The sequence below is a fragment of the Somniosus microcephalus genome, chromosome 10, assembly GCF_052327205.1.
Source record: "Somniosus microcephalus isolate GS21.2 chromosome 10, FLI_Smic_1.0, whole genome shotgun sequence".
Classification (NCBI taxonomy): domain Eukaryota; kingdom Metazoa; phylum Chordata; class Chondrichthyes; order Squaliformes; family Somniosidae; genus Somniosus; species Somniosus microcephalus.
The window spans coordinates 207,771,986-207,799,948 of NC_140996.1; the positions used below are offsets into that span (position 1 = coordinate 207,771,986).

Genomic DNA, 27,963 nt, shown 5'->3' on the forward strand with positions numbered 1-27,963 from the left:
TTGCAACCAAACATAGGCCTAGAAATTGGGTTGTGGGTTCGCCAGGGCTGTAGCGCCAGAAATTTTGCGCCAGCGTTAATGCGGCAGCGCCCGACGAAAATTCGGTTGCGCCGGGCCCAGACGGCGGCGGGCGCTAAAGGAGGGTTTTAGCGCCTCAAAACAGGCGTTCAATTGGGTTTTCCGGCGCTAATCCCCCGCTGCGGCACCCGATGCGGTGCGGCAGGCTGGGGAACTGCAGGCCTCCTCCTTCTGTTAAGGAGGAGCTGCCTGCAGCCGACAACTGACCGGCGGATTCCCCCGACATCTGAGTCCGGCACCTCGGGGAAGTGCCGGGCTCGCAGCACACACACATCAGGGCCGCGGGGGGGGTGATGCAGGAGTCCGGGAAGGGAGGTCCGGGCAGGCGGCCGCCGGGAACGCGGCCGGCCGCCGCTCCACCTTTATGCGCCGGCGCAAAGGCGTGTAAGAACCCTTTCCACAATCGTTGGTTGCGCCTGCCACGGGCGAGGCGGGCGCAACTGAATTTGGGCTTGGGGCCGGGTTACCACGGCAACTGGGACGCTGCGCACACCGATGACGTCATCGGTGCCGGCGCAGCGCTACCGGCTAACGCCGATGGTAAGGCCCAAGTCAATTTCAGAAACGGCTATAATTCCAGCGCAATGCCCTCCAGCGCCGCTAATTGGGCGCTAACCCCACTCAATTTCTAGGCCATAATTTCCAAGTCTCAATTCGGGTTTTTTTCTTCTGTTTAATGGATTGCGCGATCAATATTATTCCCTCTCCCAACGTCAGTGGGTAAATGTGCGCAAACTTTCTAGGTCCCTTTCAGATGCAAGAATGCACCTGCATTTTAATGGCCTGCACGCCAGCTTTATAAATATTGAAAGCGCATCGTCGCAGTGCAGCAACTCCACTACTTCCGAGCGAGGGGGAGTCTGAACAATGAAACACGTGGTACTGCTAGCACACAGAGTCAGGAAGGCACAGCAGCATTGCTGAACATTTTCCAGAGAGACATCTGCAGTCGATCACTGGAGCGGCAATAAAAGTTTCCAAGAAAAACATTAACTGTGATACGAACCCACTCCCCCCAAGTACTGCATGGGGTGCGAATGCTTTGGTTATTATATGCAGCAACACTGGCACTGTGTTTGTGAAGAATTCCCCAGTTTACTATTTCTCGGGAAATCAGGAACATGTTCTGCGAGAACACATTTACGATTCCACTAGAAAAAAACAATCGAACACTGGACATCTTCATGAATGCACAATGTGATTCGAGAAACTCTTACCCTGTGCATTTAGGAGCTTCCGCACATTGTTCTAGTGTGAGCAAAGCATTTAGCCAATTTCTGAATGATCAACACACAGAACATCCTTCCTCTGTTACAAAATAAATGACACTTCAGTTCTCACTCTCTTCTCGTATACCCCAGATGGTAACTGGTTAACCTGCTCGGACACCATTATTCGAATCAGCCCAATTTTATTTTCCCTTCTATTTTGTCTCCTTGAGTTCCTACTGCTTCTACACTACAGCTCACTCGGACAGCTCGACTGCAGGTGCAACACTGCACGGACAGCAATGCCATGGGCCGCTGGGCTACTGCACAATTAATTTTTTTTTTTTAATGCAGGAATGTTACTTAAGTTTTCAAAAGACAAAAAAAAATCTTGCCATTTTGCACTTTATCTCCTTTTATCTACTGTGCAGATTGGATTTTTTTAAAGAAAACCAGTCAATGTTTCTAAATTGCATACTGCAGAGTTTTCTATTCTGCCAAGATCTGACTGAGCAGGACTGTGGAATTAAGTGGCGAAAGAGCAGCTTGCGATAGGCAGTGTAAAGGTCGGAGAGTGGTGCATTGGAGGGAGGTCACTCTTCTGAAACAAGGGGGGTGGGGGGTGGGGATTTTAACCCCCAAAAAAGGGTGAGTTGGGGTCGGGTGGGAGTTTAAAGAGTTAAAAATCTGAATCCCGACCCCAGCCCGCCCACTTCCGGTTTTAACAGAGGTGGGGGCCAGGCAGCCAACCCACTCCCAGGACGCGGGTTAGCACTTTAAATATTATAATGAGGCTGCATGTTGATCCACCATTTCAAATTTAACTCTGGCTGTCCGGGTTTCTCAGGCCTCGGGGAACACGCCAGCTAAAGGAAGGCGATCACTGCTGGATCCAGGTGGTAATTACCTGCTGGATCCAGCCTCGCCAACTCCCCATGATTGGACACCACCCACCCGCCCAGGCCTCCAACCCCTGCCCCTCACCCCGCCCCCCCCATGGCCTCCGATCTACAGCCCCCGACCCCCCTCCAACGATCTGCAGCCCCCGGCCTCCCCCCCAAAGATCCTCCAGCCCCTGACTGCACCCCCAACCCCCCCCGAAGATCCTCCAGCCCCCGACCCCCCTGAAGATCCTCAGCCTTCCAAACCCCCCACCCCCCGATCCCTCCTTCCCGCCGCTCCGTTCTCCCGGGTTTCCCAACCGCATTGCAGCACCTCCCGCTCCCTACCCGTCTGCAAATTAAAATTCCGACCAAGAGCTCAGAACAAGACAAAAAAGGTATAAATGCCTGACGACCCCACAATGTGGCAGAAATTCTGTATTTCACCTATTCCACTGTCAAGAGAAACACTTACCGTGTGAACAAAGCTTTATCAAAATAAATATCTCCATACCTGTGGAAGGATGCTGGAGGAGGTCCATGATGGCAGAATCCGCTCCTTTGGTGTAAACAACAATCTCATCAGTCAGAGGATGCCTCACCACGACAGACATTCGCTTCCTGGTAGAATCAAACCCCAGGGTGTGCAAGAGTTCAAAAGCCAACTTTCCCACATGCGGCAGCTCCACGGTCACCTGCTCTGGTAGTCTCCCAACTAACGCACAGCTGTAGGCCCTGGCTGCATAAACGAGAGCAGCCTCGTCTGGGCTCTCGGCCTCATACCGGAGCTCTCCATCTTTTCCATCGTCCCGTACGACCCCTGGCTGAAAGGAATTTTCACTCTTCGCCCTCTGAGGGTATCTGCCAAACTCTTCACCCATTTTCAGTAAGGTGACATCTGCTGAAGGAGAGGAGGTGACACTGGAAGAGACTCTGTACAGCGATTTACTTGTAGAAATGCTGGAGGAGCTGCTGCTGTTAGAGCCAGAGGTCAGACGACTGGGGGTAAACCTTTTGATGAAATCTTCTAGCGTCTTGACTGGAGACTTCAGCTCAAAGCGGACTCGAACCTTTGGAAAATTAGCACAAGTATCTTCAGAAGGGAAAATAGTTTGATGGCTCAAAACTTTCATTAAACATTTGTGATGTGCATATGTTGTATGCTTTAAAGTTAACAAATATGTTACAGTGGTGTATAGTACTACTTCATATGAACGTTGAAACTATTACAAATGCTGTCAATTTTACCCTACCAGAATCAAAAACGAAACATTCTATAGTTGAATTAAACATATCTTTGTTCTGCTTTTTTTTCCTGACAAAACTATTAAATTGAGTAAAGTAGTTTTTCTGTCAGCTCTACAAGTGTTGAGGAATGGTGAAGAATTGACCAACTTTTCCTCTTCCAGTCACTATCAGCACCCAGCCTTGCAGCACTCATTAATTATCTTCGAACATACTCTCTGGGCTGGATTTTACTCACCGAGGTGCATTGGGGGCGGGACTGCTGCCTTCTGGGTTCTAGTCCCGCCCCCAGCGACGTCTGACGAACAGACGCTATTTTGCCCTGATTGACCTTGTTAAGCCTGCCCCGCGGGCTTGCCGGCCAATTAAGGGAAAGCTGGTGTCAGATGACGTCAGTTGATGACGCTTCATCTGCCGGTTTTCTTAAAGGCATATGCACCACACTTGTTTGACAGATGATTTGACAGTGTTTGACAGCATTGAGGTGCTGTCAAACACTGAAAATCACTGTCCAAAGGTGAGCCCTTGCACCCAGGCTCTCCAATTACTCTCTCCTTAGGATAAAACAGATGGCAGCTGCAGCTGAGATTGCAGAAGCCATCTGTCACTTCTCCCGATGAGATGAGGCTACACAAACACTTCACAGCTTGTCACCTGCAGAAACATCTAACTACATTACTTTCCCAACATTTCCTTACCTCTGATACTAACCAGTGTCCCATTGCATCCTTCACACCACTTCTGCAGCCGTCATCCAAACACCAACATAACAACAGACCCACAGCATGCCGCACTTACCCTGGCAGCGTTCCCCGATGTCGGGAAGCCTGCAGCAGCAGTCTAGAAATTGGAAAAAGCCTCTTAACAGGCAGTTAAGTGGCTATAATCCTCATTCCGCTGCTAGGAGTTGGGTCCCTGCGCAAATCGGGGACCCGACTCCCGGGAAGATTGGTTGGAGGCGGGTTGGGAGTGGGTTTGGGACCCGCTCCCATTTTGGGGGGATTTTCCCAGCAGTCTCGCCTCCTCAGGGCTGGTAAAATCCAGTCCTAAATCTTTACTCCTTCTCTAACCAACAATTGAGACCACCAGGCAAAAAGCATTTTCTGTAAACATTTGTGTCCCTTGCTGGGTTTCTCAGAGAAATAAACTATAGAGGTGATTTACGAGGATGTTGCCTGGGCTGGGGAATTTTAGCCAAGAGGAAAGATTAGATATCACAGAATCACAGAAACCCCACAGTGCAGGTAGAGGCCATTTCGGCCCATCGAGCCTGCACCGACACATATCCCACCCAATCCCTGTAACCCCTACACCAACACATATCCCACCCTATCCCCGTAACCCCACGTATTTAATCCCCCTAACACTAAGGGTCAATTTATCATAGCTAATCAACCTAACCCGCACATCTTTGGACTGTGGGAGGAAACCGGAGCACCCGGAGGAAACCCACGCAAACACGGGGAGAATGTGCAAACTCCACACAGACAGTCGCCCGAGGCCGGATTTGAACCCGGGTCCCTGGCGCTGTGAGGCAACAGTGCTAACCACTATGCCACCGTGCCACCTGGGATTGTTTCCTTTGGAACAGAGGAGGCTGAGGGGAGACTTAATTGAGGTGTATAAAATTATGAGGGGCCTAGATAGAGTGGATAGGAAGGACCTATTTCCCTTAGCAGAAGGGTCAATAACCAGGGGCATAGATTTAAAATAATTGGTCGGAGGTTTAGAGGGGATTTGAGGAGAAATGTTTTCACCCAGAGTGTGGTGGGGGTCTGGAACTCACTGCCTGAAAGGGCGGCAGAGGCAGAGACCCTCATCACATTTAAAAAGTACTTGGATATGCATTTGAAGTGCCGTAACCTACAGGGCTACGGACCAAGAGCTGGAAAGTGGGATTAGGGTGGAGAGCTCTTTGTCGGCCGGCACGGACAAGATGGGCCGAATGGCCTCCTTCTGTGCTGTAAATTTCTATGATTCTATGAAATGTTGGCACGCCCATGATGGCACAGCTGGTTAAGACAGTGACACCAAGTAGGTCCCAGGTTCAATCACTGGCTTGTGTTGAGTTAGCCAACCTCAGCCAGAGTAGCATTAGGGGGCATTATAGTGGCCCTGAGCTAGCGAGAAGGGGAAAACACAAAGGGCTCGAGGCTCACATATGAAGAATGACTAATTGAGCAAGTTGGGGGGTCGGTGGGGGCTGTAGGACAACCAATACCTGTGGAACTGCAAGGAGTCTTTAGGTGAGGAAGGGAAAAAAAACTGGCAGAAAATAAAGGAGGGGAAAAGCCAGCATTAGGATTTTTTTTCTTTTTAAAGATAAGTCTTGTTCATCACCACAAAAAAGATGGACCAATGTGTGATAAGTGAAGAACACTTTGTGAGCAGGATTCTTGCCTGCACCAAGAGCTTTAAACAGTCATAGTGTGTGAATTTGTTCATGAGAAATTGCTTTACAAAGTAACGACAGCAAAAACACAGTTTTGCAAAAATCTTTTTGCCAGCGAAATTGAAATGGGTTAACTAAAAAACAGCGTTTTTTTGCCCCTAAAGTTTGAACCAAAAGCTTAACACAAGTTACCTAGCTGATCCGGACAATGGCAAAATACATCATCATCTTTCAGTTCAAAGTCATTTTGTACATGAATGGGAAGGAAATAGGTCTGTAATCACTCTATATATTCCTCAATTTGTTTTTACTAATTTATACTGACTGCTCAGCTTCTGCCAACTTCGATGCAGGTAACATGGCTAACTAAATGGTAGAACAGGCTTGATCGACTGAAAGCCCCTACTCCTAGACTCTGGCTCTATTTAAAGATCAAAATGTAAAGGCAACAATGCAGTGCTTAGAAAGAGTTGGGTTTAAAGCGGAAAGAACCATGATGAATGAATAAAACATACCTTGTGCCTAGGCTGGTTTGGAGATGAAACTACTACAGTGTTGCAAACAGTCAGTGCTATAAAAAAGTCGATGATGTCAGATAATTCAGGGGTGAGGTGGCTTAAAGGTTGGCCATGTCGTCTTAAAACTTCCAATTGGCCAGCACATTCATTCACCTTTTCCAACAACTGAGGATCAGGCGTGATGTCTTTTTCCTGGAAACAAATCATGTACAGCATGAAACATTCAGTGTAACAAAATTGCAGCAAAAGTTTATACTGCACTGACCTGCTCATAGGCTGTACCCCAAATGCAAGCACTCTCCCAGGGGAAAATATGTCTCTCATATAGGCCATACCCACACAACTCAAACTGAAAAGGTGTGGCCTGTATACATTGAGTTAACAGCAAGAAACAGGCCATGCGGCCCAACTGGTCCATGTTCCACGTGAGCCTCCTCCCACCCCTCTTCATCTAACCCTATCAGCATATCCTTCTAATCCTTTCTCCCTCATGCGCTTACCTAGCTTCCCCTTAAATGCATCTATTCGCCTCAACTACTCCTTGTGGTAGCGAGTTCCACATTCTAACTACACTCTGAGTAAAGAAGTTTCTCCTGATTTCCTTATTGGATTTATTAGTGACTATCTTATATTTATGACTTCCAGTTTTGGACTCCCAAAAGTGGAAACATTTTCTCTACGTCTACCCAATCACACCCTTTCTATTATCTTAACGGCCTCTATCAAGTCACCCCTCGGTTTTCTCATTTCTGTTCCTGATAAGTATATACTTTCAGTTCAGGTATTATCCTTACGAATCTTTTTTGCACCTTCCCTTTGCTCCTCTACTCCATTTAGTCTCTTATTATCCATGCGGCCTCTTTATTCTTCCTACCAAAATGCACCACCTCACACTTACCTAACATTGAAATTCACTTACACGCCCATTCTGCAAGTTTATTAATGTTCCCTTGTATTTTGTCGCATTCTTCCTTGTGTGTTAACTACACCAATTTGGTGCCATCTACAAATTTTGAAATTGTACTTCCAATTCCCAAGTCATAAGAACATAAGAAATAGGAGCAGGAATAGACCACTTAGCCCCTCGAGCCTGCTCCGCCATTTAATAAGATTATGGTTGATCTTGGGCTCAAAGCCACGAAGTCCAAATTGTTAATGTAAATACGAGTTAATGGGGCGACACATTGATCTAAAATTTCCAGCCAATTTGCACATGAAGGTTCCACAACCAGTAAATGAGATAAATGACTAGTTAACTCGTTTTGATGGTGTTCATTAGGGATAAATGTTGGACAGGATACTTGATGAACTCCCTTAATCTTGTTTGAATAGCGTCGTGGGATCTATAATATGCACCTGAACAGGCAGGCTAGTCCACCAGGTTTTAATGTTGCATCTAAAAGATAGCACCCTTGACAATGCAGCACACTGTACTGCACTGAAGATTAGCCTAGATTATGTGCTCAAGTCCTCGAGTGTGGCTTGAACTCACAAACCTTCTGACTTTGAGTCGAGCGTCGACACTGAGCCGAACTAAAACTCAAAAAATGCCTCCTGACCCACCTGTAGTTTGGTGCGCATACTAACCATAGGGCTGCTGAAAGCAGTGTGTTTGGAGAGAATGCTGGCCCTCTTAGCCTCTGCCCTGCTGCCAGTCCGACGATGAGATTTAGTGCTTTGGGTTCTGTGGACAACTTTGGCACTCTGGTGACTAGAGGTGCTATCGCACCTTGGTATTGTTCCTGATTTAGACATGCATTCCTCATCCTCGGAGTCAGGCTCCTGGTACATGGCCAATCGCTTTGCTGTTCAAGAAGTAAAGTACATACATCAACTGCATCTTAAAAATACTGTAAAATCAAACTGTTGAAAGATTGAATGGCGCTGAAGCTAATATTTTACTCGGTATCATCCCCGACTTGCTGCTCTTTCCGAATTCTCTTTCCGTCCCCGTTTTCTCTCTTTCCTTCAACAGGAAACATTATGCCAACCTGCTGCCCAGTGTGTTTTCCTGTATAGTTCCATAGCTTCCCTCGCCACCATCAGCACTATGAACAACACTGCCACTTCGAAGTCCCCATGTGTTGCTCAGCATTACAGAAATTGAGGAACAACTATTTAAACAGAACGCAGCGTTACCAAATGGGCCCTCTTGCCGTGCACTTTGGTAGAACTGAGTCATAGCGGAAGCTGACATAGAATCATACAGCACAGAAGGAGGCCATTCGGCCCATTGCGCCTGTGTTGGCTGACATGAATCAGTCATTCATGAAAGAAAGACTTATGAAATAATACTGAGCGGCCTGCGGGTGGCGCTGTCCAGGGAGAGTATAAATACTCAGGCACGGGCCCAGCTTGCGCAGGACATTCTTAACAGGAACTAGTGAAGGACACAACTAGACCTCCATGTTGTAAAACAGTTGATTAAAGCTTTGTTTAACGCTTAGACCAAGTGCCTAGTAGTTTTCTTACGTCACCGGCTCTTTGAAAGAGCTGTTCCAATTAGTCGAACTCCCCTGATCTTTCACCATAGCCCTGCAATTTTATCCTTTTCAAGTATATATTCAATTCCCTTTTAAAAGCTACTATTGAATCTGCGTCTACCACCTTTCAGGTAGTGCATTCCAGATCGTAACAACTCGCTGCCTAAAAAAAAATTCTCGTTTCCCCCCTGGATTTTTTGCCAATTATCTTCAATCTGTGTCCTCTGGTTACCGACCCTCCTGCCAGCGGAAAGTTTCTCCCTACCTGCTCTATCAAAACCCCTCGTCATTTTGAGCACCTCTATTAAATCTCCCCTTAACCTTCTGTGCTTTAAAGAGAACAATCCCAGCTTCTCTAATCTCGCCACATTACTTAAGTCCCTCACCCCTGGTATAATTCTAATAAATCTCCTCTGCAACCTCTCCATAGCCTTAACCTCCTTCCTAAAGTGTAGCACCCAGAATTGTGCACAATACTCCAGCTGAGACCTAACTGGTGATTTATAAAGGTTTAGCATGACCTCCTTGCTTGCGTAGTCTCTTACTTCATTTATAAAGATCAGGATCCCGTAAAAAAAGACCAGCCTTATCAATGTCCTGCCACCTTCAAAGATTTGTGTATGTGAAGTCCTGTTGCTTTGGCTTTTGTGAAAGAATTGTTCCAGGTTTACTTTTTTCATCGTATTATGTATCGCGTATACCTCATAAGGTCTTCTCAGATGTGTCTTTTGAGGATGAATAAAGCCTTTGCTTATCAAGTTATTTCTCATAACTTATCCCTCTAACACAGGACATTAGCCTTGTAGCTCTTCTCCGCAGTAGATCTAAGGCCTGAATGGATCCATTGGGGGGATCCAATAAACGGGTGGGTTTGGATCGAGTGGGAGGTTAAAGTGGTAGAAATCTGAATCCCGACCCCAACCCGCCCACTTCCAGTTTTAATGAAGGTGGGATGGGGGGTTGGCAATTTAAATATTATAGTGAGGCTGTGTGCCTCATTTTGAAACTTCATTTTAAATTTAACTCTGGGCGGCCGGGTTTCTCAGGCTTCGGGGAGTCCGTTAGCTAAAGGCAGGTGAGGACTGCTGGATCCAGAGTCTCGACCTAACCAACCCCCGGCAATTGGACATCCCCTCCCGGCCCTTCCGATCTCCCCCTGACACCCACCCCCCCAACCTCCCCCCCCAACCATGAGGCCTCCGATCCCCCCTCTAGCCTTCCGATCCCTGCCCGCCCACCACCCCCCCACAACTTCAAACCCACTCTGGCCCACCGATCCCAGCCTTCCAACCCCATCCCACCCCAATCTTCGACCCCCTCCGATCCCGGCCTTCCGACCCCACCCCACCCTGATCTCCGACTTCCCCCAATCCCGACCTTCCGACCACACCCTCTCCACTCCTGGCCTTCCCAGCCCCGCCTTCCGACTCCCGCCCTCCGATCCACCCCCCTCCGATCCCCGCCTTCCGACTTCCACCCTCCTCCGATCCCAGCCTTCCGACCTCACCCCCCACCGATTCCTCCCTCCCTCTCAATGGCTGGCTGCAGAGGAGGAGAATGGGGGTGGGGGGGGGCAATTGTTAATCAGGCCCTGCCTGAGGGAATCCCATTAGGGTGACCACAATGGGCTTTACAACATCACGGCCTATTACAGATATGGTTGATCATTTTTAACCCAGGGAGTGGGGAGAACGAGAACTGGTAGTCATGGCAACCTAATAAACCACATACAGAATGGACTGATTTATGGAAAAAGGAATTTAATAAAAACAAATCTGAATGAAGACAAATCGAACGGCACAATGGAATTAATTATTTTCCATGTGGGTTTAGCACCGATTTTCTCCTCTCCTGAAGGCAATGACTCAGAATGGGCTACTGTTGCACGGCATTGATAGCCCTCCAATATTTTGCCATTCATACAGGAATTTAGACATTGATTGTGACCAGCCAAGCTTGGTCCTCTCCTGAGTGGACATCCATACAGGGGTATGCATCAGCAGAGAATAACAATGGGAACAGTGGCCTATATGTTTCCCCCTCTCTTGCTCATCAGCATGTAAACCCCATCATGGTCCCCTGCTGGAATCAGCTAGTTCAGAACCGACCAGGAATCAAACACGGGGCCTTCCAGATCTGTATTTCAATGCATCGCACCATGTGCTGGAGGTACAGGTGGGGCCAGAGAGGCTATCCTTTAGGTCTCACTATGCTAAGGCAGGGATTACTATTACTGGCACCAACAGCAAACCTGACTTACCGTTTGCATCGTGAGAGTACTCAACCCCTGCCACTGTACATCTTCTGAACACCATTTTATTTTCTGTTAGAGTGCCGGTTTTGTCCGAGAAAATGTACTGTATTTGACCCAGATCCTCTGTGATGTTCAGTGCCCGGCACTGCAGACGAGAATCTGTCTCCTCATCATACAGGTCTGTGTCTTGATGGATGAAAAATACTTGGCAGATTTTAGTAATCTCAATGGAAACATAGAGTGAAATTGGAATCAACACCTGCATCAAAAAATATTACATTAAAAAAAAAATTACAACAGAACAGTGAAAATATTTAAAAGTCATAAATTATCAATACCACAGTTACTGTAGCGGAAACCCTAATTTCCATGAAAATATTTTTCCATCTCAGCAGTGTTGCTGACTGAAGGTTAATGAAAAACAGAGAAATCATCAAAGTTCAGATCAACTTGTAACAGACATATCTCATCACAGATTCAAAGACTAACTGGGAGAAAGCTCTGTAACTCTCGGCTTCAACTTGACAACCATTTCCGTGACTGACTGCTTACTTTGAGCTGGAGAGCAATTCCTCCAGCTGATCCCAAATGAACATGTTAATAAAACAGCAGTTTATAACTGTTATCACAGGTCCTCGTGCTAGAAAGGGAAACAAAATCATCAAAGGATCCCGCTCCTGATTACCACCCGGTGACTGGAAAGTGCATGTGAGGGGACAGGAGTGGGCTTGTCTGTAATACCTTTCCAAGTCAAATAGCCTGCTGACACTCACTATCTGGGCGCTTGAAGAATGTCCACTTCAGAAGGTACTGGAAGTTGAAAGCCACTTGTGGAACCATACTCAGCATGAGTCGGCACTTAGTGTCAGCTGTGGCTCAGTGGGTAGCGCCCTCGCCTCTGAGTCAGAAGGTTGTAGGTTCAAGTCCCACCCCAGGGACCTGAGCACATAAACCTAGACTGACACTCCAGTGCAGTACTGAGAGAGGGCTGCACTGTCGGAGGTGCCGTCTTTCAGATGAGACATTAAACCGAGGCTCCTGTCTGCTCTCTCAGGTGGATGTAAAAGATCCCATGGCACTATTTCGAAGAAGAGCAGGGGAGTTATCCCCAGTGTCCTGACCAATATTTATCCCTCAACCAATATCACTAAAACATTATCTGGTCATTAGCACATTGCTGTTTGTGGGACCTTGCTGTGTGCAAATTGGCTGCCGCGTTTCCTACATTACAACAGTGACTACTCTCCAAAAAGTACTTCAGTGGCTGTAAAGTCTTTCTTTCTTAGGAGAGGAGAGAAAATTGGTGGGGAAAATTCTTTAATTAGGTGTTCATCAGCTAAGGGCAAGTTAAAATGATTGGGCTGCAGCAGTATTTTTACCAGCAGGAAATTTATCATCCACTGTAATATCTTGCCTCTGGGTCGCAGTCTTAAACAGTCAGGAAAGCAGTACGTTGATTACACAGAGAAGAGTCCTCCTCCCACAAGGTGGATAATAAACCATAGCAGATCATTGAGGGCCCCCAAATATTGGTATTACACTTGTATTGGAACAATATCATAGACACAGGAAGGAAGACAGATACAATACAAATGACAACAACTGGTATTTATATAGCACCTTTAACATAGTAAAACATTCCAAGGCGTTTCGCAGGCTAAAGTTGACACCGAGCCACAGAAGGAGATATTAGGACAGGTGACTAAAAGCTTGGTCAAAAGAGGTAGGTTTGAAGGAGCGTCTTCAAAAGGAGGGTAGAGAGACGGAGAAGTTTAGGAAGGGAATTCCAGAGCTTAGGGGCCTAGACAGCTGAAGGTACTGCCATCAATGGTGGAGTGAAGGAAATTGGGTACATTACATTTCTTTTTTGGGCTGAGAGCTTTATATCTTCAGCCAGGAATAGGTGGGTGTTACTGGGTTCTGTATTAAGGCAAAGTTTCATGCGAGACTTTACCTCACTAAAATGCTGGTGGACGAGCAGGAGGAATAATATCCTATTTTACAACGAAAAGTGCTGTGCAATTAAAATGTTTCAGCTGGGTTTACCTGTAGGACAATTATCATCGTAAAGAACAAATATAATCCAGATAAAGCAGGAGATAAGGGGGTGCCATCGATGCTGAGAACATCAAATACCGGCCGCTGATCACCATACTGAGCTACCCAGAGACCGTGACCTGCATATTGTAAACAAAAATGATGTTAAGAAACACATCCAACAAAACCAAGGTAACAGTACATTTTCTACTCAGTTATTTAGGAGCACCAGGGCTTCTCATATCTGTAAGTCACTGGCCCGTATTTTCCGATGCCTACGGGTGTGTACGAGCTGTCATAAGTGCAAGTCTTTCTTTCTTGTTGGAGATGATCATTGCCTGGCACTTGTGTGGCGCAAATGTTACTTGCCACTTATCGGCCCAAGCCTGGCTGTTGTTCAGGTCTTGCTGCATGGGGGCATTGACTGTTTCATAATCTGAGAAATTGCAAATGGAGCTGAACACAATGCAATCATCAGAGAACAGCCCACCTTATGATGTAAGCTCATGTAGTGCTCACGTAAAATGAATACAATGACTGGTTTTCAAATCTTCTCTACTCGAATCATCAATATGAAGGCTTTGCATCAGTACATTTTCTATCAGGCACAGAGTCACTAACATGCTTCTTTTATGTAGTTTTAAGGTTGAATAAATTCACATGACCCTTGAAACATAATTTAAGGGGCAAATTTCTTGACAGCCATTTCCTTCTTAAAGATTTACTCCAGCACACCAAACATCCAACGTTGATTTTGACAGGAATCTTTTTTATTAAAAAGTCCAAGTATTAGATAGCAAAACCTTTCAACAGCAATTTTTCAAGGAATTTCTTTGACCTAAACAGATGAACCTTCAATCAGTAACTTCCCTTTCCTCAGAGCTCCACTTGCCCATTCTGCTCCATCCGTTTCTCTTTTTTTCCTACATTACAACAGTGACTACACTTCAAAAGTACTGTAAAGTGCTTTGGGATGTCCTGAGGTCGTAAAAGGCGCTACATAAATACAAATCTTTCTTTCTTTCTTGTACTCTTCCCTCACCTGACAATGCCACTTTCAAACACTTGCGTAATCTGCTCCCCATTTGTTTTGTGGCCACTACTACCTATGCCATCTTTTGGTCTCCTTATTTAAGAAGGGATATACTTGCATTGGAGGCAGTTCAGAGAAGGTTCACGAGGTTGATTCCAGAGATGAAAAGGTTATCTTATGAAGAAAGGTTGAGCAGGTTGGGCCTATACTCATTGGAGTTTAGAAGAATGAGGTGATCTTATTGAAACATACAAGATTCTGAAGGGGTTTGACAGGGTAGATGCAGGGAGGATGTTTCCCCTCGTGGGGGAATCTAGAACTAGGGGGCATAATTTCAGAATAAGAGGGCACCCATTTAAAACGGAAATGCAGAGGAATTTCTTCTCTCAGAGGGTTGTGAATCTTTGGAATTCTCTTCCCCAGAGAGCTGTGGTCATTGAATATATTTAAGGTGGAGATAGACAGCTTTTTGAATGGTAAAGGAGTGAAGGGTTATGGGAGCGGGCAGAGAAATGGAGTTGAGGCCAAGATCAGATTAGCCATGATCTTATTGAATGGCAGAGCAGGCTCGAGGGGCCAAATGAACTATTCCTGCTCCTACGTCTTATGTTATCAGCCATGATCTTATTGAATGGTGGAGCAGGCTCGAAGGGTCAAATGACCTGCTCCTGCTCCTATTTCTTATGTTCTTAACTTGCCGCATTACTTACCAATAGCTGAGAAAAGACACATCACGAAAAGTATGATAACACACCAGAAGACATCTACATTCATTCGTCTCTCCAGCTTGCTGCGTTTATAGCGTGGTCCATTGTTGTTTAACATAGCTTTAGTCTCATGACCTAGGAAGATTGGAGAAAAATGGTTGAGACACAAGAGTAGTGGATTAGCATTACACTCCAGTAATGCATCTGTAATGGAAGCATAGACTGCCGGTATATTAACCCTACACTGGAAAGTCTGTTCCAGAATAGTACACCTAAAAAGACTGAGGATGCAATCGCTATACATCAATGACATGCAATTAAAAGTCTTTAAATATTTATCAAGGTGAAAATAGTTCACTACTTGCGGGCTCAGAATTCAAATTTCATCCATAAATTTAATTTCCGTTATCCATCTCAATGGAGCAGCACGGTGGCATAGTGGTTAGCACTGTTGCCTCACAGCGCCAGAGACCCGGGTTCGAATCCGACCTCGGGCGACTGTCTGTGTGGAGTTTGCACATTCTCCCCGTGTTTGCGTGGGTTTTCTCCGGGTGCTCTGGTTTCCTCCCACAGTCCAAAGATGTGCGGGTTAGGTTGATTGGCTATGATAAATTGACCCTTAGTGTTAGGGGGATTAAATACGTGGGGTTACAGGGATAGGGTGGGATATGTGTTGGTGTAGGGGTTACGGGGATCGGGTGGGATATGTGTCGGTGCAGGCTTGATGGGCCGAAATGGCCTCTATCTGCACTGTGGGGTTTCTGTGATTCTGTGACTCACAGTAGATGTGAATCCTTATAGGGCTTACAAAATATGTACTACCACTGATTTCATGGGAAACAACCTGCTCTGTGCCAATTTTCTTGGACACAAAGGCTGATATTAAACATTCCTTTCACAGCCTTCTATGCTATCCTACATTGTTTTTCTCCTCCTTGCATTCTTACTGTATTGAAATCATGACTCAGTGCAACTTCTGGGCCCTCCAAACTGTGGAACTCCTTACTACTCTCGGTCAGCAGTTCCTCACACAGGCTGTGGATGCTCAGTCGTTGAGTATATTCAAGACACAGTCTTGGCAAACCCACGCTTCTTGTTAGCTGATGTCCGTGTCTTGATTTACCTCAACTTCTCTCCTCCTCTTAAAGCTCACTGGTGTTTGGTGCTGTGGGCTTTGACTTCTCTCACAGGCTTCTCAATTTAAAAACAAAATCTGCTTTTTTGGGCTCTGCTGTGGCACTTGGACCATCAGGTCTCTCCAAACAGTTCCAATATTCAAGCACTATTTTGCTTGAAGCTTGTCCATGTCTTTCTGGCCTTTCTCTATTACATGCTACTAACAGATCCACTGTCTGCCTTGCTTCCTTCTCCTATGCTGTTTGTATGTTAATTTTGGTAATCATTCTTCTTGCATTCTGCATATTTTTCTGGGAGTCTGTAAACTTGTCACCCTTATTAGCCACTTCAATTCTGGTGGCCATGTCCTCCGAGTTATTGATGTAGCCATTCCTTTTTTAACCTTCAGTGTTTTACAGAGGCAGTTGTGACTGATATCTCCAATTACAAGGCACTACGGCCTAGAAATTCACTGGCGCCCCGTTTGCGGCGCCAGTCTCACCAGGGCGCCGGAAGTACCGCCCCGGAATGAGTCGCGGCCGCCCGCCGCAAATTCAGTTTCAGCGCCCCAGACGGAAGCGCGGCGCTACTCGAGGTGCTCCGCATCCCTCTTGGGGCGCTGCAACTGAAAATCGCAGCACAACGTGCCGCAGCGCCACACGCTGCGGCACGGCACACTGCGGTACTACAGGCCTTCCTCCCCTTCTTAAAGGGGAGGGGCCCGCTGCAGCGCGCTCAAAGAGCGCGAGTGCCGGCAAAAGAGCCCGGCACCGAGGAGAAGTGCCGGGCTCTTGGGACACAGCCGGCACTCCGCGGGGGGGGGGGGTGGCTCAGGAGGCCAGGGACGGCGGCGCGGAGAGGTGCTGGCAGGCGGCCAGCAAAAAAAATGGCTGCCCCGCACCTCAGCGCCTCTACCGCCGCAGGTAGGGCCCCCTGAACCGGTCGCAAATTGCGACTGGCGTTAAAGCAGGGGGCACTACCAAATTTCGCGATCGGGGCGGTAGCGGGGCGCTGCGCACACCGATGACATCATCGGTAGCGGCGTAGCGCTAACGGCTAGCGCCGCCATTAACGTCCCGCTAAATTTAGCGGGAGGCGCGGCCAGTGGCGTAAAACCCACTAAGCGCCCTCTTTGGGCGCTAACGGATGGCGCAGCCCACTGAATTTCTAGGCCTACCTGTTTTAGTGCCCAGATATGAGCATAGGAACAGGAGTAAGCCGTTCACAGCCGCTCTGGCTTCAATTAGATCATGGCTGATCTGTATCTCAGCTCCATTTACCCACCTTTGCTCCATATCCCTCGATAACCTTAACCCTCGATATCCATATCCTATCGATTTCAGTCTTGCAAGTTTCAATTGACCCAACATGCACAGCCTTTTGGGGGAGTGAGTTCCAGATTTCCTACCCCATGTATGAAAAAGCCCTTCCTGATGCCACTCTTAAATGGCCTAGCTCTAATTTTAAGTTTCAGCCCTCTTGTTCTGGATGCCCGAACAGAGGATACATAGAAACATAGAAGATAGGAGCAGGAGTAGGCCATTCGGCCCCTCGAGCCTGCTCCGCCATTTAATGAGATCATGGCTGATCATCCAAATTCAGTACCCTGTCCCTGCTTTCTCCCCATATCCCTTGATCCCTTTAGCCTTAAGAAATATATCCAACTCCTTCTTGAATATATTTAATGAATTGGCCTCAACTGCCTTCTGTGGTAGAGGAAATGGTTTCTACCCTATAAAATACCTTTTTAATTGTAAACACCTCGACTAGACCACCTCTCAACTTTCTAAATTCAAGGGATAACACGTCTAGTTTATGTAAACTTTTCAAAATTTTTTTTAAATTAATTCACGGGATGTGGCCAGCATTTATTGCCCATCCCTAACTGTCCTTGAGAAGGTGGTGGTGAGCTGCCTTCTTGAACCGCTGCAGTCCGTGTGGTGAAGGTACTCCCACAGTGCTGTTAGGGAGGGAGTTCCAGGATTTTGACCCAGCGGCGATGAAGGATTGGCGATATATTTTCAATTTAGGGTGGTGTGTGACTTGGAGGTGAACGTGGAGGTGGTGGTGTTCCCATGCACCTCCTGCCCTTGTCCTTCTAGGTGGTAGAGGTCATGGGTTTGGGAGGTGCTGTCGAAGAAGCCTTGGTGAGTTGCTGCAGTGCATCTTGTAGATGGTACACACTGCAGCCACGGTACGCCGGTGGTGGAGGGAGTGAATGTTTAAGGTGGTGGAATGGTTGCTGTTCAAGCGGGCTGCTTTGTTCTGGATGATGTCAAGCTTCTTGAGTATTGTTGGAGCTGCACTCATCCAGGCAAGTGGAGAGTATTCCTTCACACTCCTGACCTGTGCCTTGGTGAGACTTTGGGGAGTCAGGTGGTGAGTCACTCACCACAGAATACCCAACCACTGACCTGCTCTGGTAGCCACAGTATTTATGTAGTCCAGTTAAATTTCTGGGCAATGGTGACCGGTCCTCATAATTTAACCCTTTAAGCCCTAGAACCTTTCTGGTGAATCTACACTGTACCCCACAAGGCCAATGTACTTTTCCTGAGGTTCAGTGCCCAAAACTGAACACTTTACTCCAGATGGGACCTGACTAAGACTCTGTACAACTGAAGCATCACTTCCTCACTTTTGAATTCCTGCCTCCTTGAGATAAATGGCAGCAATCTATTATCCATTTTGATTACTCCCAGCTCCAAACCTCTGCATTAGCTTTTAGTAATTTGCGCATATAGACACCTAAATCCCTTTGCTCCTCCACAGCTCCTGGTCTCTTGCCATTATGAAAACATTCCGTTTCATCTTTCTCAGATCCAACATGGATGATCTTGTACTTCCCCACGTTGAACTCCAACTGCCATAGTTCTGTCCTCTCACTTAGTCCGTTTACGTCCCTTTATAACTTCCTGCTCCCATATACACAATTTACTGTGCCTCCCAACAGTGCCATCTGCAATCCTGGATTTACAACTCTCTAGAGGAAAGCAGAGGCCCCAGTACAGATCCATGGGGAACACCACTCATCACATCCCACCAATCAGATAACAGACCCTTTATCGTTACTACCCACGTCACAAAGTTACCTCTGGTTCAGTGTGCTTTAGTTTTTGCTAATAATCTCTTGCGCGGAACCCAATCAAGTGCCTTTATATAGACAACATCCATAGACACTCCCCCATCAACCATGCTAGTGACCTCCTCAAATAATTAAATCATGCCGATTTCATACCATAGCTTTGCCAGAGTCTCATGCTTTTGAGTGTTGACTCAAATTACAGTATAAAACAAACGAGTGTATTCTAGTAATAACAACAGAAAATGCTGGAAAAACTCAGTAGGCCAGGCAACATTCGTGGAGAGAAATTAGAGTCAACGTTTTGGGTCAAAACCCTTTATCAAGACTAAAGAGGCACAGGGAATGAAATAGATTAAGAGGCCAGGCTGGGAGAGAACAAAAGAGAAGAGACATTAAGAGGTATTTAAAACGAGACGAGATGGTGATAGGACTAGTGGAGACAAAAGACGGCTCTAGATTAGGTGTGAAATGCGCTGGCAGAATGGGAGACAGCTGCCATGTGGGAGAGAGAAAAAAAAGGAAAGGGGGGGGGGGGGAACCAAAACAAAGGTGTGGATAAAAAATATAAGTAAAAATGTAATAGGAGTGTATTCTAGTACTTGGATTCTGCAGGACCACCTGTAACAGGCACAGGCAGCGATCTACACCATCAGCAGCTGAGTTGCAGTTGGTGCAAAACCTGGCAAAAGAGCAGAGCTGCAAATGAATAAAGCCCTCTGGTGACCCACTGTGACACCATTCCCATTTTAATGATTGGGAGGAGCTTACCGATCAGTCAGCTCTTTTTGGATCATTAAGAAAGAATCTTCAGCAGTTTGAGGCGAGTGAACAGCAGCACTCTTGAGTAAGCACTGTGGAACTTTACCGCTTTCAAATTTAGTGTGGTACAAACAGATGGCATAAACACGGTTCTCCTCTACCTGCTGCTAAAATACACCCACCAGCGTGCCACTTGGTATAGGATCAAAGGCATATAATTCAGCCATAAATACAAAGAGAGAATGCTGGAAATGTAACAGGCCAGTCTCACACACTCAAACTTAAGCACTGTTAGATGCCGTCCATCTGGATGTCCAGCATTTCAGGTTTTTATCTCAAATTTGCAGCATTCATGGATTCCACCCCCCCTCCCCCCCGATATTCGGAACTTGTTCCATTTCCTAAAGCTACTGCTAGATTGAACAAAGCAAATCTTCACTTCAGCCTTGTCGTTCTTCAGTTGCAGTGCTACCTGATAGATGAACGCAGTGTTAAATCGCGTCTAATGGGTTCAGGCATCACGCTCAAACCAATGCTTCTGGCGACACACTGATTCAGTCCATCGCCTGGTATTGTTTATTTCCACCTGGTAACAGTACACCACCTGTTGCATAGTCCAGATCTCTGGGCTCAAAGACGACCTCACACAAAAAAGTAAAATAGAACTCAACTGCACGTCATAGTTTACTCAGAAAGTAATGTTAAAAAAAAAGTATTGTTAAAACAAAAAAAGAACGGAATGGCCCTTTGGTTTCTGAAGTCTGACTTCAGAATAGACAATACTACACGTTTAAAGAAAACGCATTTTAAGCTTAAAAGCAGTAAGCCTAGTGTGTGAAAACAGAAAGTCCTGAAGACTTAACAAAGCCATGAGTGTGGAGTGAGGTGCGGCATTAAGTTTAAGCACAGCTGATTCACAGATCTCTGAAATGGGAAACCGGTCACACACAGTAAAAGTGCAGTCATGTTTGTGAATATCGTGCGGCTGTTTAATCCCAGCATGTTAGGGCAGTTATTCAAAAGCATAACCTGTGAAGCAATTGGGGGGGCGGTGAAGCGAGAGAGAGAGAGAGAGAGAGAGAGAGGAAGCACTAGAAAGAGAGAAAGAGAAAGAGTGAAAAGGAAAGAGAAAGCAATAGAGAGAAAGAGAGAGAAAAAAAGAGAAAAAAGAGGGAGAGGAATGGAAGGAAAAAGAAATAAAGAAAAGAAAAAAAGAAAAGGAAAGCGAGAGCGAGGGAGAATACTTGAGTTTTATCACCCTATTGAGCTGTCTTAATGTAAACTATATAAACAAAAAAAGATTTGTCCGCATAACCCACTATCGCTTTCCAAACCAGTGAAGGTACACAACATCAGACATGATCCAGATTTTTTTTTTAAAGAAGCACCCTATTTTTGAATTGATACTGTTGATTAAATTATTCAAAAGCATTTCACATCCTGTCCTAGCTCAAGCATGTGGAGAATTTGCAGTCAACTCCTCAAAACCATTTTCAATCCTGGTTTTTGAGGTAAAAAGAGTGACAATTTTCCATTGTTATTTCTATTCTGTTTTTGTCTGTGCGCATGTGTGTATACACATCATATCAAGTCAAAGGCCTTTCAAATAAACTTGAATAAATCTGAACATGGTCAAGTAATGGCCAGTCCTGTACATCACGTTTTAAACGAGAGTTGAACATAGTCCAGTTTTATTGAGAACCAGATGGAGGAGGATAGTGATCAAATTGTTTATATCAATAGATTTTTACATATTCATGGTACTGTCTGATGATGAAGACCGATTCCTCATGCTGTCACTTTCTCAGGATAGTCACCCTGTTGTCAGTCACTGTACTGAGCAGAGCCCAGTGCGGCCGCACTCAGCAGAACCAGAGGGTGCATTGGTCACAGGTCACTCGCGCACATCTCTCACTGGCTGCTTTTCAGCCACAGTTGGCAATTTTCATGCTTTGATTGCAGATGCTACAAGGCAGAAAGCATGGACTCCCACTCCGGATCACTATGCAGTGACCCCCTTTAGCCATTTGTAGGTGACAGAAGAGCACAGCTCAGCGCTTGGAAAATCTGTTCTTCCACCATGGTGACACTCAAGTGTCTAATCGCAAGCAAAAAGAATGGTCAATTAGGCAAGATATTGGTGGGCCACCAGCATCCGTGGGACCGTATTAATCAGCGTTGCTGAAGAGGGCAATAAAAATGGAAGATATAGACAAGCTGGGAAACAAGTTTTAAATTTCCTGTTTATGTGAAGCTTTTATTCACAATATAACCAACTAGCATTTTACTTTTTCTGGAAGCAAACACTTTTGTTCCTTTGTACAAATTGGCCAGCTATTTTTTGGGGGGCGGGTTGGAGGGAGGAACCAACCTCTCTCGAACTTACGACCACACCAAGCACTTTGCCACCACTCTACTCTGCCACCCTGACTGGCAGAAATTAAACCTGATTGTGTGTTACACAGGCCAGGAAACCAGAACATATTATACTGATTAATGCTTTTTGAAAAATTGATTATACATGACCCTGAAAAGTGTGAGGTGATGCATTTTGGGAGGACCAACAAGGCAAGGGAATACACAATGAATGGTAAGACCCTAGGAAGGACAGAGGATCAGAGGGACCTTGGTGTGCATGTACATAGATCCCTGAAGGCAGCAGGACAGGTAGATAAGGTGATTAAAAAGGCATATGGGATACTTGCCTTCATTAGCCGAGGCATAGAATATAAGAGCAGGGAGGTTATGTTGGAGCTGTACAAAACGCTAGTTAGGCCACAGCTGGAATACTGTGTGCAGTTCTGGTCACCACACTATAGGAAGGATGTGATTGCATTGGAGAGGATGCAGAGATGTTACCTGGGCTGGAGCGCTTCAGCTATGAAGAGAGACTGGACAGGCTGGGGTTGTTTTCCTTGGAGCAGAGAAGGCTGAGGGGGGATCTGATTGAGGTGTACAGAATTATGAGGGGCATAGATAGGGCAGATAGAAAGGAACTTTTCCCTTTAGTAGGGGGGTCAATAACCAGGGGGGCATAGTTTCAAGGTAAGGGGCAGGAGGTTTAGAGGGGATTTGAGGGAAAACTTTTTCACCCAGAGGGTGGTTGGAATCTGGAACTCACTGCCTGAAAGGGTGGTAGAGGCAGGAACCCTCACAACATTCAAGAAGCATTTAGATGAGCACTTGAAACACCATAGCATACAAGGCTACGGACCAAGTGCTGGAAAATGGGATTAGAATAGATAGGGCTTGATGACCGGCGCGGACACGATGGGCCGAAGGGCCTCTTTCTGTGCTGTATAACTCTATTTATGACTCTATGACCCAGACACTGGGTGGTTTGTAAGTACAGTAGCAGCAACTGATGTGATTGACCTAGGACAGGATGTGAAATGAGAAACATCCTGGCTCTTAAAAAGGATATTCCTGAAAAGACACCATGAGCAAACACCACACAAAAGTACCTGCATAGATTACAATCCCCACAACCTCTTCTGTATTTCTAATCGTACATCCCCGAAGTAAGAGGTTGTCTTTAGAAAGTCCAGCTCTCTTTTCATTTTTGTATACTCTGTAACAAGAGGAAATTCAGGTTAGCCAATGCTTTTCTCCCACACAAGCTCTTCCAGTCCCATTAATTACAACTTTATGTGGCCCTGTAATTCTTGTTGTTTGTTGCTGTTTTTAATTCACTCTGTTTTGCATTACGTGGTGGAATTAAGGGCACCAACAGCAACTGTGCAATAAGGACAACTGCGTGAGCATAAGTTTTAACATTTAGTAACAGCTATGCATTTGATCCTGCTTTCAAGCCACGACTGTGTATAAATTTCTGGCTGTGGAATTGTGGAGAAGGTCCATACAGGGCAACAACAGCAGCTTGTATTTATATAGCGCCTTTAACGTAATAAAACAGCCCAAGACACTTCACAGGAGTGTTATCAAACAAAACTTGACACCGAGCTACATAAGGAGATATTAGGACAGATGACCAAAAGCTTGGTCAAAGAGGTAGGTTGTAAGGAGGGTCTATGGAGGAGAGAGAGGTAGTGAGGCAGAGGTGTTTAAGGAGGGGATTCCAGAGCTTAGGACCTAGGCCGCTGAAGGCACGGCCGCCAATGCTGGAGCAATTAAAATCGAGGATGCGCAAGAGGCCAGAATTGGAGGAGGGCAGATATCGCGGATGGTTATAGGGCTGGAGGAGGTTACAGAGATAGGGAGGGGCAAAGCCGTGGAGGGATGTAAAAACAGGAGGAGAATTTTAAAATGGAGGCGCCGCCAGACCGGGAGCCAGTGTAGGTCAGCGAGCACAGGGGTGATGGGTGAATGGGACTTGTGGGCAGCAGAGTCTTGGATGAGCTCAAGTTTACGGAGTGAGCAAGGTGGGAGGTCAGCCAGGAGACACTGGCATAGTAGAGTCTAGAGGTAACAAAGGCATGGCTGAGAGTTTCAGCAGCAGATGAGCTAAGGCAGGGTCAGAGCCAGGCAACGTTACGGAGGTGGAAGTAGGCGGTCTTGGTGAAGGAGGATATGGGGTCAAAAGTTCATGCTCAGGGTCAAATAGGACACAGAGGTTGCGAACGGTCTGGTTCAGACTCAGACAGTTGCCAGGGAGAGGGATGGAGTCGGTGGCTAGGTAATGGAGTTTGTGGCGGGGATGAAGACAATGGCTTTGGTCTTCCCGATATTGAATTGGAGGAAATTTCTGCTCATCCAATACTGGATGTCGGACAAGCAGCGTGACAAATCAGAGACAGTGGAGGTTTGACATAGAATCATACAGCACAGAAGGTGGTTATTCGGCCCATCATGTATGTGCCAGCTCTTTGACAGGGCTATCCAATTAGTCAAACTTCCCAGCTCTTTCCCCATAGGGCCGCAAATGTTTCCTTTTCAAATGTAAAGGTGTTATTTTTTTTCTAAGCACAGGGTGACCAACAGTGAGAACGGATTGCCAGGAAAAGTGGTGGTTGCTGCCAGGACAATGGCTTAGTTTCAAAAACAGCTAGCTGCTGAGAAGACGGTAGGGTGGGTATAGCGGAATGATGAGGGCACATGGGCTGAACGGCCTTCTTCTGAACCAATCTCATGATCAATACAAATGAAATGTCTTGCTGCCTCCCATGAATAAGCTGGTGGCTCAGCCTGCCTAGGATAACCACTGTCTCCTGCAACAGCCATTGATAGCACTGCTGCCAAAGTCAGGCTACAGTCAATAGTAGTTCGCAATATGAGGAGGGTATTAAAATGTCCCCAAACCTCTCCGCCTCTCTCTTCTTTAAGACGCTCTTTAAAACATACTTATTCACCTGTCTTAATATCTTCTTATGTGGCTCGGTGTCAAATCCTGTTCGATAACGCTCCAGTGAAGCATCTTGGGATGTTTTACCACGTTAAAGGCACTATATAAATGCATGCATGTTGTTGTATGCAGAGTAGAGTTTAATCAAATATATTTTTCATACAAATAAAGGATGTGTAACCAGGACAGACTAAGAGACTGCAATGCGTCTTGGCAGCCACTAAGAAGTTTAGACTGAATTTACATAAATCAATTGTTAGGGGCTGGTCCAAGTATGATTTTATTTTCCTTCCCCCGTACTCTCACCGCCCACCATTAGTTTAACTAACAGGGAAAATTCCTTCTGAGCGTTAGGTGTAATAAGATCATATGCCTGTTTAATGATTTTGCTACACATTGTGCAGAGTCTTCACCTCCCCCATATAGTTTAGATTGAAACCGTAAAATAAAAATAGCTGAGCAAGTTCATCCAGTTACAAATTAATTTGAAGTTATGCAAATAATTTACCATTGCCATACAGTTTACTATATATACACACACACACACACAGGCTACTCCGCAATCCCCGCTTGGTCAACCCCCGACAAGCCCGAGCGTTTATCCAAATTTATGGCAAACATATACTTAGAAATAGTGTTGCGAAAACTAAAAAAAAAACAAACCCACTGCAAAATCAACTTTTGCATTCTAAAACCAATGATCCCAGTCACTCCTGGAAGGCAGTGGCAGTTTTACTTCTTTTAAATTACCAATTGCGTTGTAAACCATACCCACTCAGAATACATTCCACGACAAAATATTGCAACGCTTTGTTCAGAATACAATCGAAGTCGAAGGCAATTGTTATAAAATATAAATATCTTGGGCACGGAGCCTCTGGTAAACAAATGAAAAGGATTTCCTGATCGGGAAGTCAGTATGCTGCAAGTTTGTCACTTGTATATCGTCACGTGGCGACATTGGATATTTGCACCTGCACTGACTAAACAGAAAAAGGGCTCACGTAGCTAGAGTCTGCTCCAAGCTTTGCTTTTGTGTATGGTCTCAGCTGAATTTCTTGACTGTGCAGTAGACACTGCAGTCAGCAACTCACCTCAGCCAAATCGCTACAGCCAGAATTAAACTTACGTGGAGCTACACATTCCACAGATCCGTGTATTTACACTTTTGATGCCGAGCACATGGATTCGGACAAGGCAAGTGACAGATCCTCTGTGCGTGTATTATTTTTGTGACAAAGAGGCAGCTGAGAAAAACCACAAGAATAAAGTCCACATGAGAATACCTCATTTTGCAATGCGCAATGATAATTAGTTTTCTCAGTGTGGCTGTCACCACACGTTGACAATAAGAACATAAGAAACTAGCTGGAGTGCCCGGCGGTGCCGAGGGTTTTTTGAGGGGATGTTGTTGTTGGAAGAGAGAGACTGGGGGGAGTAGAGAGAGACGGGGGGGGGGGGGGGGGGGAGAGAGAGAGAGAGAGAGACTGGGGGGGGGGAGAGAGAGAGAGAGAGAGAGACTGGCGGGAGAATAGAGAGACGGGGGGGAAGAGAGAGAGAGAGACTGCAGGATTTAGTTCGGGATTAGCCTGGAGAGGGGGGGAAGGAGCGCCTCAGGCCTGGCCCGATGGACCTCTGCGAAGGAAGGAAGGAAGGAAGGCGAGCTCTCCCTCCCTGTCCCACCCCCTCACTGTTTCCCTCCCTCCCCTCTCCCTCCCTGCCTCTCCTCTCCCTCCCTCCCCCTCTCCTCACCCTCCCTCCCCCTCTCCTCACCCTCCCTCCCCCCTCTCCTCTCCCTCCCTCCGCCTCTCCTCTCCCTCCCCTCTCCTCCTCCCTCTCCTCTCTCTCCCTCCCTCCCCCTCTCTCTCCCTCCTCCCCCTCTCCTCTCCCTCCCTCCCCCCTCTTCTCCATCCCTCCCCCCTTTCCTCTCCCTCCGCCCCCTCCTCTCCCTCCCTCCCCCTCTCCTCTCCCTCCCTCCCCCCCTCTTCTCCATCCCTCCCCTCTTTCCTCTCCCTCCCTCCCCTCTTTCCTCTCCCTCCCTCCCCCCTCTCCTCTCCCTCCCTCCCCCCTCTCCCTACCCCCCCTCTCCTCTCCCTCCCTCCCCCCCCCTCCTCCCTCCTCCCCCCCCCTCTCCTCTCCCTCCCTCCACCCCCTCTCCTCTCCCCTCCCTCCACCTCCGTGGATCAGCGCCTCAGGGCCGGCCGGTGCGCAGCCTAGCGCGTGAGGCCCGGCCGGACTCATCTTAGCTCAGGTCGCGCTCCGGGCCAACGTTGACGCGCGCGGACTCCCGCCCCGCCAGCCTTTACTAAGATGGCAGCGATGGCTACGCTCGGCTCAGTCCCGCGCCGCCAGCCTTTACCAAGATGGCGGCGGTCGCGGGGCGGGACGGGCGGTGCCTAGCTTGGGCGTGGCTGGCTAGGAGAGGCCGAGGCTTCGAGGCCTGCAGGTGGGGTAAGCCTCCAAGGTTGCGGCGCCCGGCGGAGGTAGCGAGTCAGGAGGAAAAAAAGAGGGTGAAAGGTAGGAAAATTAATCAGCTTAGAAAAAATATTTACAAATTCATTTACTTTTTTTTTAAAAACAATTTCCCCTCAACACACACAGAAAGTGGGAAAAATAAACACACAGAAAGTGGGAAAAATAAATCGTTAGGAATCAAGATGGCGGCCACTCACCTCAGCTCAGAAGGATTAGGCCCGCCCACACACGCAATGAAACGCCCCCCGTGACGCACCGATTGGTCAACCATCAGGTTAATCCCCTGTACGATTGGTCAACCATCACGTCACTCAACGCTAATGAGCGGAATGTTGCCGTTTTTTGAAACTTTTTTGTATACTGTCCGAACAATTTTTGTCTGACCAAAAA

At 46.8% G+C, this 27,963-nt stretch overlaps 1 protein-coding gene across 2 annotated transcripts in view; it reads right to left on the bottom strand.

Moving 5' to 3' along the window:
• atp10a (ATPase phospholipid transporting 10A) overlaps nucleotides 1-27,963 on the bottom strand; it is a 231,026-nt gene that overhangs the window by 85,979 nt on the left and 117,084 nt on the right. For both annotated transcript variants that reach the window (XM_085999543.1, XM_085999544.1), the window contains exons 4-10: nucleotides 23,261-23,367; nucleotides 14,840-14,971; nucleotides 13,106-13,236; nucleotides 11,066-11,318; nucleotides 7,910-8,127; nucleotides 6,320-6,514; nucleotides 2,682-3,237 (exon numbers count right to left, since the gene is read on the bottom strand). In XM_085999543.1, the coding sequence (XP_085855669.1) occupies nucleotides 2,682-3,237; nucleotides 6,320-6,514; nucleotides 7,910-8,127; nucleotides 11,066-11,318; nucleotides 13,106-13,236; nucleotides 14,840-14,971; nucleotides 23,261-23,367 (1,592 nt within the window). The remainder of the gene's footprint in view (nucleotides 1-2,681; nucleotides 3,238-6,319; nucleotides 6,515-7,909; nucleotides 8,128-11,065; nucleotides 11,319-13,105; nucleotides 13,237-14,839; nucleotides 14,972-23,260; nucleotides 23,368-27,963) is intronic.